Genomic DNA, 15,354 nt, shown 5'->3' on the forward strand with positions numbered 1-15,354 from the left:
TGAACATTCGATGTGGAAGCCTACACATGGCAACCTTAGCCCTATGTAAATCGAGGTCTCCACGCTAAACTACATATCTCTCCCAAAGAGATAATATGTAAAAATGTGATAGTTGCAATATCGACCCAATGGTAGAGCACCGAGGAATCAAATAAGGGCTTTTCCAAGAAGGACAGTATTATCTTGGTTAATCCACGTTTCTATCTTTTTCCAATCACTTTCAACAGGGGAGGTACCATCCCAGCTAAAGGAGCCATCACGGTAATGAGCGGGGTAGGCGGAGAGGGCAAGGAGAGGAGGCAGGGTCATCTCCCCTGACCCTGCCTGGCACATAGCAGTGTACGAGAGCCCATGAAATACTGGGCGAATTATATACTGGTATATACGTGTTGTAGGCAGAGGTTGGGCATGTTTGTGCCAGCTGAAGCCAATGCGACGGCCCTCACCTCAGGCGGAACACACGATGGCAAGGTAAGGCATCTGTTGCAACTACACCACGACAGTGTTGCAAACTCAAACAGTATTTTGCATCATCCGCTTTGAATCAAAGATGTTCCAGACAATTGTAAAATCCTTGATTCGAGATTCATGACACAACCAGGAGGGAACTGCTAAAATAAACTGGGGGCGCCTAAAGATGAACTTCAATAGAGGCACCTCACTCCCACGATCAGAGAGAGTGAAATATGAAACTGAATGAAAAGACATCCCAGCTGGAGAGTGTATATTTTCAGCAGCAGATGTTCAAGGGCTTTTCACTTTCTCGAAATACTTTGGAGCACGTTCAGACGGCAGACCTCACCTGGAGTCAAGTGGTACAGATTGACTCAACGTTTTCATTTGAGTGTAGGGACTGCTGCGGCACAGCGAGCGGAGGTAAAATCAGACTTCCAAGATCAGCCTCAATTAAGAACTCAGATCATTGTCCACAGAGGGTTAGGGAGAGCAGAAATCCCTCAGTCACCTTTAACCTCTCGTACAAGATCAGCTATTTAGCTCTGCTAACTGTCATCAGCGACAACAGAGCCTAGTTGACGTGCTGTACGTGCATTGTGGGATTGTTGACGTGCTGTACTCTGCCTGCTGTTACCTACCTGGCTACCTGCCAAACTTTTTCGAATTTACTCGATATAAACTAATTGGTCAAAATTCTATTTTAGAGTTTTACCAACGCAATATTTATCTGTTGACCTCTTACCCAACTTTTCTACACCGGGACTCTTTTTGGACATAATTAACAGAACTACTCACCCCTGAACACCGGAGGCTAAGTATCATTACAATGCCTTTTCACTGTAATTGTTGTAGCAACAACACGGAGGAGAATGTTCGTCTTAAGTTAAAGATAGCAGAGTTAGAGGCTCGGCTTCTGACGCAAATGCCAGGCAAGGATTATGCTAGTGTAGAAATAGAAAAATCTGCGTCAGTGCCACCAGGTAGAAACGATAGTTTTGTTAGCCCCCCGGCACAGCTCCTGCAGCCGGGCAATAACTTTCTCTTGGTCACTGGGAAGAAATGCCGTCGACCAGTTAAACCTGAATCGTTGCTAAAACCAACTGAGACTTTGAACAGGTTTTCCCCACTGGAGTCGGAGTCAAGGCCCGAGCCGTCTTCGGAGGGGAATGGTCGGCAGGCATGTTCTACCGGTGGACTTGAAAAACTGAAAACTTTAGTCATTGGCGATTCCATCACACGCAGTATTAGACTAAAGAATCAGCCGGCGATCGTACATTGTTTACCGGGGGGCAGAGCCACCGACGTAGCCGCTAATCTGGGGTTGGTGCTAGCGAAGTCTAAAACTGGCAAGTATAGAGAGTACAGAGATATTGTTATCCACGTTGGCACCAACGATGTTAGGATGAAACAGTCAGAGGTTACGAAGCAGAACATAGCATCAGCGTGTAAATTAGCTAGAAAGATGTGTCGGCATCGAGTAATTGTCTCTGGCCCCCTCCCAGCTAGGGGTGGTGACGAGCTCTACAGCAGACTTGCGCAACTCAATCGCTGGCTGAAAACGGAGTTCTGCCCGTCGCAGGAGGTAGAGTTTGTAGATAACTGGCCTTCTTTTTGGGACTCTCCCAGAAATAGGGCCAGGCCTGATCTGCTGAGGAGCGACGGACTCCATCCTAGCTGGAGTGGTGCTCTTCTTTTGTCTAGGAACATTGACAGGAGTCTCACTCCTATAGCTTTAACATGAGATAGGGTGCAGGTCAGGCTGCAGGCTGATAGCCAGCCTGCTAGCATAGTGGAGTCTGTCAATAGCATAGCCAGAGTAGTTAGTACAGCTTTACCTATTGTCACTGTGACTTGTTCCAGGCTGAGAAAAGTTAAACAAGGTAGTGCTAACAAAAACAACCTTATTAAGATAAAGCCTTCCTCCACCTCGGTCAAAAATAAAAATAATTGTATCACTTCGCATCTCAAAATGGGACTCCTAAATATTAGATCTCTTGCTCCAAAGACAGTTGCGGTAAATGAATTAATCTCTGATCATATACTAGATGCTATTGGTTTATGTGAAACGTGGCTAAAGCCTAATGAATTCACTGCCTTAAATGAGGCCTCTCCTCCTGGCTATACTAGTGATCATATCCCTCGTGCGTCCAGAAAAGGAGGGGGTGTCGCTAATATTTATGACAGTAAATATAAACTTACTCTCAAACATATCACAGAGTTTCATTCTTTCGAAGTTTTACTCATGAAAGTTAACCAGGCCGATAAATCATTTTACATAGCTACTATTTATAGGCCCCCCGGGCCATACACATTGTTCCTCAATGAGTTTCCAGAATTCTTGTCTAACCTTGTAGTCATGGCAGATAGTATTCTAATTTTTGGCGATTTCAATATCCATATGGAAAACCCCAATGATCCTCTTCAAAAAGCCTTTCAAGCCATAATCGACTCAATGGGTTTCATCCAACATGTCTCAGGTCCAACACATTGCCACAATCATACCTTAGATTTAGTCCTGTCACGAGAAATAGAAATAGATATTGTAGATCTAATAATTTACCCCCAAAATCCTGGATTATCGGATCACTGTCTTATTACATTTACCGTTAAAACAAGAAATCCACTTGCCCCCCAAACAATGAGTTTCAAAAGCCGTACTATAAATTCTCGGATTACAAATAAATTCCTTGATATTCTTACTAGTTCGCTCATAAATGACAGAGTAAATAAATCTGTAAACGATCAAATCGAGGATCTAAACTCAATACTGCGAAATACATTAGACATAGTTGCACCACTAAAAACTAAAGAAATACGCAATAAGAAACTTGCTCCTTGGTACACCGACAATACTAGAGCACTTAAGCAAGCCTCCAGAAAATTGGAACGAAAGTGGCGCTCCACCAAGTTGGAAGTATTTAGACTAGCCTGGATAGACAGTACAGTACAATACCGAAAATCACTCACGTCTGCTCGATCAGCTTATTTCTCCAACCTGATTGAGGCGAACAAAAACAATCCAAAATTTCTCTTTGATACAGTTGCAAAGTTAACAAAAAAGCAAAGCTTAGCAAGTGAAGTGGGTCTTCACTTTAGTTGTAATGAATACATGAACTACTTTGATGAAAAGATCGTCACCATTAGAAAACAAATAACTGAATCCTTAAATAGTTATGGTCCTAAAAATCTCAGTTGTCCAAAAAATTTCCGGAACCTCCCTGATCAGGTGTCAATGGGGACACTTGAGTTTTTTGATACTGTATCGCTCGACACATTTACAAAATTTGTAATGAGTTCTAAACCCACAAACTCTCAGCTAGACCCGATTCCTACAAAATTACTTAAGGAGTTATTTCCTGTGCTAGGTCAGCCAATGCTGAACATAATAAATTGCTCCCTTTCCTCTGGATGCGTACCAAACTCATTAAAAATTGCGGAAATTAAGCCTCTTCTAAAAAAATCTAATCTAGATCCCGACATATTAAACAATTATAGGCCAATATCGAACCTCCCGTTCCTCTCAAAAATCTTAGAAAAATGTGTTTCCCAACAACTGAATGCCTTCCTAAAGACAAAAAACATTTATGAAATATTCCAGTCTGGTTTTAGATCTCATCATAGTACTGAGACTGCACTCGTGAAGGTAACAAATGACCTTCTAATGGCCTCAGACAAAGGTTCCGCATCCGTCCTGTTGCTTCTTGATCTTAGTGCTGCTTTTGACACAATTGATCACTCCCTTCTCTTAGAGAGACTGGAAACCAATATTGGGCTACGTGGACATGTTCTAGCCTGGTTTAAATCTTATTTATCTGAAAGATATCAGTTCGTTAGTGTGGATGGCATATCCTCTGACAAGTCAAAGGTATGCTTTGGAGTTCCTCAAGGCTCGGTTCTGGGCCCATTACTTTTCTCACTATACATGCTCCCTCTGGGCGATGTAATCCGAAATCACAATATTAACTTTCACTGTTATGCTGATGACACACAGTTATATATTTCAATGAAGCATGGAGAAGCCCCTAAATTAGCTATTTTGGAAGCATGCGTTTCAGATATTAGGAAGTGGATGACAGAGAATTTCTTGCTCTTAAACTCAAATAAAACAGAAATGCTCCTTTTAGGACCCAAAAAACAAAGAGCGTTGTTAGCAGATCTCACTGTGAACCTCGACGGCTGCATGGTCGTATCCCAAAAAACTGTAAAAAACCTTGGCGTTACCCTTGACCCTGACCTCTCTTTTGAAGAACATATAAAATATGTCTCAAGAGTTGCTTATTTTCATCTTCGAAACATCGCAAAAATTAGAAACTTTCTATCAAAAACTGATGCAGAAAAATTAATTCATGCTTTCGTTACTTCTAGATTAGATTACTGCAATGCTCTTCTCTCTGGTTATCCAGACAAATTAATAAATAAACTTCAATTAGTGCTGCACACAGCTGCTAGAATCCTAACTAGAACAAAAAAATTTGAACACATTACTCCTGTCCTGGCATCCTTACACTGGCTGCCTGTTAGGGTTAGGGCTGATTTTAAGGTTTTACTCTTAACCTATAAATCAATACATGGACTTGCTCCTACTTACCTTGCTGAAATGATCCAGCCATACATACCTACACGTAACCTTAGATCGCAAGATGCAGGCCTTTTAATTGTACCTAGAATTTCTAAACAAACAGTTGGCGGCAGGGCCTTTTCTCATAGAGCTCCACTCCTGTGGAATGATCTGCCAATTAAGGTTAGAAATGCAAACTCAGTGCAAACTTTCAAGTGTCTACTAAAAACTCATCTCTACAGCACGGTTTATAATTAGGTGTAGCCTGGCCCGGGGGCGTGAAGGTGACCAGTAGGCTTGATACTGTCCACCCTTGCTGTCTTGCCAGGTGGGCTCTCGTCGCCACTGGGATGCCCTCCCTCCAATGCCCTTCGGGGGAAGAGTCACTGGCTTGTTGTTGACTCTCTATTGCGCACTTGTGCAGTTGGGCAGTACGCTGCTAGCAATACTCGGCCCTCATTCAGGGGGGTTGCGGTTGGTGGGTGTCCCTTTGGTTGATGCCTGGCAATGTGGTTGGATTGATTTCCTGCCTGTTGGGCCCTGTCCGGGGCCTCCCCCGGGTAGGGCCACAGTGTCACCGGACCCCCCCGTCTCAGTTTCCAAGGTGTTACGCTGCTATATTATTGTGCTGGGGGACATGAGGGATGTACTACTAACTTTTCTCAGTTTCCTCCAATTTTAAATTTTAGAAGGAGATGAGGTCCTGGTCCACACCTGCGGATTACCTGGTTTGGGGGGACCGTTGCTGTTCCTGTCCTTGTCCATCTGGTCATACTTCTGACCTAGTCTAAAATCGAATATACTCTGGATTTAGCCAAGAGAAATTTATTTATTATTCCAATTGGACTCTTAATATCTCACCCGGCACAGCCAGAAGAGGGCTGGTCACCCCTCTGAGCCTGGGTCCTCTCTAGGTTTCTTCCTAAAATTCGACCTTCTTAGGGAGTTTTTCCTAGCCACTGAAATTCAACACTACTGTTGTTTGCTCCTTGGGGTTTAAGGCCGGGTGTCTCTGTAAAGCTCTTTGTGACAACTGCTGTTGTAAAAAGCGCTTTATAAATAAATTTTGATTGATTGATTGATTGGTTACATACAGGGTTAAGTGTTAACCTGATTCTGGTGATTCTGAGATAGCGCTAACTGTTACATACAGGGTTAAGTGTTAACCTGATTCTGGTGATTCTGAGATAGCGCTAACTGTTACATACAGGGTTAAGTGTTAACCTGATTCTGGTGATTCTGAGATAGCGCTAACTGTTACATACAGGGTTAAGTGTTAACCAGATTCTGGTGATTCTGAGATAGCGCTAACTGTTACATACAGGGTTAAGTGTTAACCTGATTCTGGTGATTCTGAGATAGCGCTAACTGTTACATACAGGGTTAAGTGTTAACCTGATTCTGGTGATTCTGAGATAGCGCTAACTGTTACATACAGGGTTAAGTGTTAACCCTGTTTGTATGAGCTAGCGGTTCCGGCGTACCGATAGGAAGTGAGGCCTGTGGCACTGACCCTTGCGGATTCCCGCGTAGCTGGTGCTGAGGCCGCTCCTCTTCTTGCGGTGTCGGTAGAGCCAGATGCTGAACACCATCAAAATGATCCAGCAGGCGGCTCCGATGCCCGCGATAAAGGCCGGCTGCTTCACCACGTCGCTGATCTGCTGGGACAGGGTGTTCTCCGGGTCGGCCACGCCCTCCGTCACGCGACCAGACGAGTCTGCCGGAGGGAGGGTGGGGTGGGCAGTGGGTGAAGGATAAGGAGGTTAAAGGAGCCATCACGGTAATGAGCGGGGGAGGCGGGGAGGGCAAGGAGGGGAGGCGAGTCAACGTGGAGACGTGAGATGCGTATTAGGAGTGATGAAAGCAGACGGTCGGGAATGACAGAGGGTCAAAACAGGTCTCACGGGAGAGGAATCGGAAAGTACCCAGGACAGAACCAGGGAGGGGAGAGTAGAGTACAATAAATGGTGTAGTAAAGATAGATAAAATGAAATGCAGTGAGGAAAGAGCATGTTATAACTTCAAACCGAGTGAAAAAGCCTGAAATTATTTTAAGAAGGGGGGGGGGGGGGGCTAGATCAGAAGGCATAAATATGAATGTTTTCTTTTCTTTTGACACACAAAAGGCTTCTTTCATCTCCGCAGGTGAGTGCGAAAGCTAGGCTAGGCTGGGCCGAGGAGTAGCAGAGAAGGAGCTGTCTATCTCCATTATTTAAAAGGCTCTCAAAACTGATCCCAGTCAACAAAAGCAGGTAAAAAGAAAAGAAAGAAAAGTCTTGACCCGAGAGATTTCAGTAATCCATACACCCATGATGAACTATGAAGCACCTTACAAGAATGTTCCACACATCCAGGAAAATGTATGACAATGTATGATTACACACATGCAACATATTATTAGTTATTATTACATTGAATGAATTTGGATTAATACCATTACAAATAAAAACAGTCGTTAGCAAACTATTGCACATCAATGGAAATGTTGGTTGTACATTTGTGTTTGCCATTACTGCTGTGATATGCACTGAATATGAACCGCCTGGACTAGTGATCACACAACAAAGGCTGTTTTCTTCATCTGTCGATTCACTCTCTGTTCTTCTCCCATGCCTCACATGAAAGAAGGCTCAGTTGTCCCCCCTAAGAAATGTATTCATGTTCAAGTTGCTTTCTTACTTTCTTTTTCTCTCTCTTTCTCTCTCTTGCTGTTTCATGTTGTGGCCACTTTTATCTTTCCAGACTCAGCCAGAGGCAAACAGGTTTCCCAAAGCTCCATCTCTCTCTCTTTCAGTGTTTCTCTCTCTCAAGCTCTCCCTATTCTTTAAGTTTGAGAGCGGTCTCTCGTTTTTTTTCCTCTTTCATGCCTGTTTCTGTGAGGAAAGAAGCTGAGTGCCATTGTGACGAAGCAGTCCTCAGGGCCTATACAGGTATCTGTCATGATGCCAACAAGCCCACTGTGTGACTAATGCATTAAGGTGCAGCGCTGGTCCCACAGGCGTGCTTTTCCACTCTGGCTTTCGAAGCTGGCAACAAGCGCGGCGGGAAGCCCTCAAGTGAGAGGAATTGTATCCGTCACAGCTTCCTGCTTCTCTGTGTCCATCCCAGGCCACTTTATCACACACATTTAAGACACAGAGACAACCCCCCCCCACACACACACACACACCACCACCACCGCATCACATTTTATTTATTCCCCCTTTACCATAAGCAGACCTGAGGCAGCTCAGATATAGAACGTATTGAGCTGATAGAGGATTGGAAAATTGCCTGGGCTAGAATAGCACAGATTGAATTAGACGTATCCCCGATAGCTACGACGCATTCTGTGTGGTGATATGACTGAGACACAGCCGATAACCATGATGCTGTATATTAACTGTGTTGACACTCCACACGGTACACACATGAGAAAGAGGAAGGCAAGCCAAGAACTCCCAATATCATCGGGACATGTAAGACAACCTACGATCGCCCAACAAACAGTTGCACTGAGATCAAGCCCGGCTGCTCCTGTTTTGTGTGAATGTTGCATCCTTGACGGGAAAACAGTGTGTGTCAGCCAAGCTGCAGACATCGAACTGTCGCCTGACTCATTTAATATAATGTTTTAACCTGACGAACATGGTAAACATGGTATAAAGATGAACGAACCACGAAGGCTACACTCTGTGGTAAACATGGTGTTAAGATGAACGAACCACGAAGGCTACACTCTGTGGTAAACATGGTGTTAAGATGAACGAACCACGAAGGCTACACTCTGTGGTAAACATGGTGTTAAGATGAACGAACCACGAAGGCTACACTCTGTGGTAAACATGGTAATAAGATGAACAAACCACGAAGGCTACACTCTGTGGTGAACATGGTGTTAAGATGAACGAACCACGAAGGCTACACTCTGTGGTAAACATGGTGTTAAGTCGAACGAACCACGAAGGCTACACTCTGTGGTAAACATGGTGTTAAGATGAAGGAAACTTTCGAGTGCCAGCGTCAGACAACCATGTCAAGTGAGGCCATCGTTTAAATTATGCATGGACCACCGTTGTTGCCGCCAAAGAGAGCAGGCCGGAGCATGAAGGTCTTGGAGGTGTTCTTTGCGAACAATGTAAGACGATAACATGTTGCTTCTTTAATATTTATTGGACAACCGTAAAATTGGATTAGCAGTTCATTCAGAGTAAGATTAAGGGCACGTCAATACGAAATAAAGAAAACCCACTGATGATCTGCCAACCCACCTTGTGGTTAAAGAGGGTAGGGAGGTAATTACCTTGGAATTCATGGGGTGGAGTTAAGAAGTGAGGGCCTTTGGTAGAAGGGCCTTTCTTACGTCTGACTAATGTGTGTTATGTTGGCTGCAGAAAGGTTCCAGAGTTCTTCCCAACTTACCTATCTGGAAGAAGGTGACGTCAGACTTGACCCCTGGGCCGGCCCCGGTGCTGGCTGCGACCTCCACGCTGTAGCGGATCCCGGCAGCCAAGCTGGGGATCAGAACGGAGAAGGTACTGCCATCCACCGTCCGGTTAATATGGTACCTGCTCTCATTCCCTAAACACCAGATCTGATAGGAGAGAGAGACCATATCAGTGGGAGATGTAGAGAGAAAGAAAGATAAAGACCAACAGAATAAAAGAGGGAGGGATGAATATTGGGTATATAGTCGGTTTCAGTCAAAATTCTGGACTCAACAACTCCTTGTAGGGTATTTCTTCAGTTTTACTACTTTCCACATTGTAGAATAATAGTGAAAACTTCAAAATTATGAAATTACACATACAGAATAAGTAAGTGTTAAACAAATAAAAATAAATGTAATATTGTAGATGATTCAAAGTAGCCACCTATTGCTTCAATCACAGCCTTTCATATTCTTTGCATTCTCCAAACCACCTTCATGAGCTAGTCACCTGGAATGCATTTAATTTGACAGATGGGCATTGTTAAAAGTTAATTTGTGGAATATCTTAATGCATTTGTGCCAATCAGTAGTGTTGTTAGAAGGTAGGTTTGGTATACAGAAGACCATGTTTATGTCTGTCCTGTAGAAGTCCATAATGGCAAGAACAGCTCAAATAAGCAAACAGAAACTACAGTCCATCATTACTTTAAGACATGAAGGTCAGTCAATACAGAAAATGTCAAGAAGTTTCTTCAAGTGCATAAACCATCAAACGCGACAATAACGCTGGCTCTCAAAAGGACCGCCCCGAGAAAGAAAGACACAGAGTTACATCTGTTGCAGAGGATTTTCTTGAGTGTTACCAGAAACAGAAATCAGAAAATAAACAGAAATAAATGTACCTCAGATTTGCAGCCCAAATAAATGTTCAAGTAACAAACATGTCAACATGTGCTCAGGGGAGACTGTGAAATCAGGCCTTTGTGCTCAAATTCCCGCAAAGACAAAACCCACTTCTGAAGGAAAGCAATAATAAAAATCGTCTTGCTTAGGTAAACAAACATGAGAAATGGACAATAGACTAGTGGAAATGTGTCTTTTGGTCTGATTGCACACTCAACCAGCATGGCTACCACAGCATTCGGCTGTGATACGCAATCTCATCTGGTCTTGGCTAGGTGGGAATATAATATTTTTTTTTTTCACAGAGTGAAGGAAAAGCAGCATAAAGTTCTCAGCATATGTGGGAACTCCATCACGACTGTTGGATAAATATTCCCGGTGACTACCTCATCAAGCAGGTTGAGAGAATGCCAAAAGTGTGCATAGCTGTTACCAAGCCAATGGGTGGCTACTTTGAAGAATCTGAATTATAAATGTATTTTGATTAGGTGTTTTTTTTGGTCACCACACGACTCCATATGTGTTATTTCATAGCTTTGGATGTCTTCAGTATTATTTTACAAAGAAATACCCTTGAATGAGAATAACTACAGAGCAAGAGAGGGAGTGAGACATAAGACATGTCAGTGTTATGATTTGAAATCGCCAAGTATGGCCGGTTATCAACATTGACATTTCAGTGCACAGCGCACATTACTCCTCCCAGGTGCCGCAAATAAAATAACAGTGAAACACATGTTTTCTGGGTACGTCCCACACAGAGTCAGTAGTATTAGCTGTGGTAGCCATAACACGCTCCCCTGTCTGAGTGAGTGTACCCTGACCCCTCGAAAAAACAAAGCGGATCGGTAATCACCTCCAGAACCAACGGCAGCAGCAGTAGCCAGGCAGTAAGTCACAGGGAGGAGAAGGAGAAGGCTCTCAGGTTAACTCAATCCAGGGTCACAAAGAGCTTCATACATTCACCTCAGCATGAAGCCTGCTAACCCCAACATCCAGACCCCGGTGGCCTCTGCTTTCAATACCGCCACCGCCTCCCCAAAGTTAACAAGCCCCGCACAGACCTAGTTGAGATGTGTGCGCGTACGTGTATGTATGTGAGAGCCTCAATAGCCTCTGTGGCTGTTGGAGTCACGGCGGGGAGAAGCGCCGCCAGGGACCAGAAGCGGTAATGAGCGAGGAACGCTCCCCGCACCGGATTTAACAACCATGAAATTACTCTCAACCCTATCGGCAAAAAAACATTTACCTGGAAAATTAACGATAGCTTAAGTTTTAAAGTGACCGTGCTGCATCACCCCCCCACCCCACCTCTTTCCAACCCTAACCTACATTCCCTGTGACGAAAAAAAAGAATCACCTGTTCAATTAAAATGCCAGGACTCAACCAGCATATTGTATGTGTAGAGTGACGGTCACAGTCAGAAAGCTGTACAAAAACCATGGGTATGAGTGAATACACTGAAAGGCAGTGGAAGAGAGGACAGCAATAGGAGAAAGAGGAGTGAAAGAGAGAGAGATGAGGATAGAGAGAGAGAACGATAAAGGGAGGGATGTAGATATTAAAGTGCTAGAGATAAATTACAGATTTAGGCAAACCTAGACCAAAAAGCTAATCGATTAAGGGCACTGAATCATTTTTGAATACATGTGCAATATATTTATTATTATTTATCTATTTTCCCTTGTACCATGTCACTTTTGGATTTACCAAAAGTCTTTCTCATTCGTAACATGTTGTTACTGAAATCAAAGTGATCCCTTAAAATAATTTGAGGCTAATAAGAGATAGTTCGAGGGCCGACAGCCAAAACGTCTTCAGAAACATATCAGAAATTGTAGAGAGATCGTTATCTAGATATCAAGCCCGCAAGCCTCTCATTTTATATTTCATTAGCTTAATTAATTGGCAAGATGAAGGCATACAATGCATGGCTGTATAAATAATACATTAAAGACAGTCTAGACATTGAATCCAGAGCCCATCAGAAACCAAGTCAGATGTTGTGAGGGTCTAAGTTGTCCACCAGATGGCACCGTTTCACAATCATTTCCGACACTGACACCCAACCCTCTCCTTTCCCTCTGATCCATCTAGGCAGAGAAATGGATCATTGCAGTACACCGTCTCTATTTCCTTTGTCTCTTCTTGTGCCCGTGCTCTTCGAATAGCGGTGCAGAAGTTACACCATGGAACCGGCCAGGAGATCTAGCCAGGGTGATTTGGTGAATGGTGCGATTTGGGATGCCTCAGCCGCGGTCCTCACCTTGTACTCCTGGACCACCCCGTTTTGCTCTTCCTCTGGCGGCGGTTGCCAGGAGACCACGATGGCGGTCCCATTGTCCCCGCTCTCTGTGACGGTAACCCCTCGAGGAGCTGCGCTGGGGGCTGGGGACGCACAGACAGATGCACAACACCCATCAACAGCCTGCCCTCTCCTCACATCGGAAAGCAAAACCAGACTGTACTGATTGGTTGCTTTCAAAGTATTGCCTGAACTGTGTGTTTTGCATTACTCGGCTTGGTTGACTGTGAGCATGAATGAAACAAATCCAAATCTGAATAAAAAGGACAATGTATCTTTGTTCAGAGCTAGCCATATTAAGGAAATGAAAATGGCTGTGTACTGTAACAGAGAGAAACAGGATTGAAATGTTTATGCCATGTGTGTACTGCGACGCTATGAATTATGAATAGTCTGAAAAGTCTTAATCACATTCTGATGGACGGTAATGAAGGCAGGCATTTGTGCTCACGGGACTGAGGCCATCGTGTTTTAACTCCAAAAACAATTAGCAACAAAATTAAGAACAAAGTGTTGCTTCAATACAACAGGGATTTATGAAAACACCCACCCCCACACACACACACACACACACACACACACACACACACATACATGCCAAAGTGTATTTTCTTCCCAGTCAGTTCCAAGAGCCTCTCATCCATTCAAACCCCAGAACATTTCACAATGTTTCTGTCTTTCATATAGCCTATATGTGTTCTGGACTGCACCCAAACCCTGAAAGAGCCTCATAACCTCAAACAACCACACCCTGTGAGCAATTAGCGCAACACTTATTTAAGTGTCATATTCTGCTTGGGTTTCACAGGACCATTTGGAACAAAGCCCGCCCTAGCACACAGAAAAAGCCACTGCATTGGAACACACAACAATCTTTCCGCCTTTATACTGGCAACAGCTGTTAACAGGAGGCAAAGGTCACAAACAAACGTTGCGGCGTGCGACACAAAAGAACAAGTCCAGACACATCCACCCACCTTCCTCCAGTGTCTTGGCTACCTTGACCTCACTGTCAGTTCCCTGGAACTCATTGAAGAAGGGACGGATTTTGAACTCGTAGGTGACCCCCTTCCTGAGCTGGGGCACCACAGCGCTGTCCTCCCCGGGGGTCCTCACCTCGAACACAGCCCAGTCGCTCCTCTGCGCGGCCCCCTCTGGAGAGGCCCGGTACATCACCTTATAGCCCTGGATGTATGGCGACTGCTGCTCCACCTAGTGGGCGGGGGACGTGCCACGAACAGGATGCAAATGCGCGCACACACACACACACACACACACACACACACATTCACCAAGGTCAGCTTGACTTGATTTAGGCACTCAGACTTTGAAAGGAAAGTCTCTCAGCCTTTTTAATCATCAACTGGAAAGTTCTAGATAAAGCCTGCTTGTATGTCGGCACCGTGGCGCTAGCTCATTGCATCCATCCGTTCACCGCCCGGCTCTCTTTGTCCATCTGTCTCTCCGTTTCACCGCACGGCGGCCGGCGAAGCGTATTCGTTTGGAGCGGCAGTGACGTGTGCAAACCACACACCATGAGGTCATAGATTCCCGAGAGTCTGGTCTTGGTTACAGAGGGCCAGAACAGCCCGGCTCCACTCCCACACTGAATGTTACCGAGAACTGCAGTCTGGGCTCAAGGAAATATGAGTTTCTCGTATTGACTGGCCGATATAGAGCAGAGGGACGGGACAGGCTGAAATAGCAGAGAGCCTTCATGATATAGACCATATCGCTATTGGGGAAGGTGATTCTTGAGATTCAGAGGCTCCTGATAGAGTCAGTTAATAATGCCTTACTTCAGGTATACTCATATGGCTCTACCACACTGATTTTACAATACAACCTGTTGCCATCCACTAGGACGGTACAGCACTGTACTATCCAACAGGGTACCTGTGGAGGGCACTGTAAAGTTTGAAATGCTTTTCAACCTCCCTCTCCGGCTCAGGACTACAACTGTGCAAACCGTTTGACAGAAACAGCCCAGAAACTCTACATAACCATGTCCATGCAGAGTACATGTGAATTCACTTCATTGTGACTCCTGGAAAAGTCTCATTGGTTTCGGCCAGAACATTGTGGTCAGTCAGGAAAGTGCCGACCTCAACGATCAACGTTGGCATCACAGTATCCTCTTCACATTTGCAATTCATCGATCCTTATGGCACTACGCAACCCAGGGGTTGTATGGGTTACCTAACGATTGGAATGACCCCCAAAGGTTGTAACCTGTGAGTGGATGCATGAAGAGACAGTCTATAGCAGATATCTGACAACACTCCAGGTGTACAATTATCTTCAAGTTGAGGCTAACAAGCGTTTACGTAATTAATAGAAAATAGACAAACATCAGATAGAGTCTAACGCTGTTTAAAAACAGAGCCTCTATCCAACAGCATTCCGGTGGTAACACCTCCACATGTAGCCCTTAACCTCTCCCGTATTCTCCCATTCTCCTCCTGCTCCGACTCCCCTCCTACATCAGCAACCTATTTGGGCCTGAGCGTTGGCCACTTCCTCCTTCTCACTTGTCGTGGTTCAACAGCAGTCAAGCGTTTCCAATCTGGGAGGGCCAAGGCGGGGACACTGCCCTGCTGGGCGGACTTACGGCGGAGGGCAGCGCGAGGCGGAGTGTTGCGAGAGGCCCGTTTGGGGTGGGACTCGTTCGGGACTGAGGACAGACGGACACAAGCAGGCTCTGGAGCTGTCATGCTGGC

The 15,354-nt window shown here is 44.8% G+C and overlaps 1 protein-coding gene across 3 annotated transcripts in view; it reads right to left on the minus strand.

The window, feature by feature from the left end:
- robo1 (roundabout, axon guidance receptor, homolog 1 (Drosophila)) overlaps positions 1-15,354 on the minus strand; it is a 160,783-nt gene that overhangs the window by 20,654 nt on the left and 124,775 nt on the right. For all 3 annotated transcript variants that reach the window (XM_034291657.1, XM_034291656.1, XM_029119536.2), the window contains 4 exons: positions 13,612-13,846; positions 12,596-12,717; positions 9,416-9,587; positions 6,528-6,731 (listed from right to left, as the gene is read on the minus strand). In XM_034291657.1, the coding sequence (XP_034147548.1) occupies positions 6,528-6,731; positions 9,416-9,587; positions 12,596-12,717; positions 13,612-13,846 (733 nt within the window). The remainder of the gene's footprint in view (positions 1-6,527; positions 6,732-9,415; positions 9,588-12,595; positions 12,718-13,611; positions 13,847-15,354) is intronic.

The sequence above is a fragment of the Esox lucius genome, chromosome 1 (genome assembly GCF_011004845.1).
Source record: "Esox lucius isolate fEsoLuc1 chromosome 1, fEsoLuc1.pri, whole genome shotgun sequence".
In the NCBI taxonomy this organism is placed as follows: domain Eukaryota; kingdom Metazoa; phylum Chordata; class Actinopteri; order Esociformes; family Esocidae; genus Esox; species Esox lucius.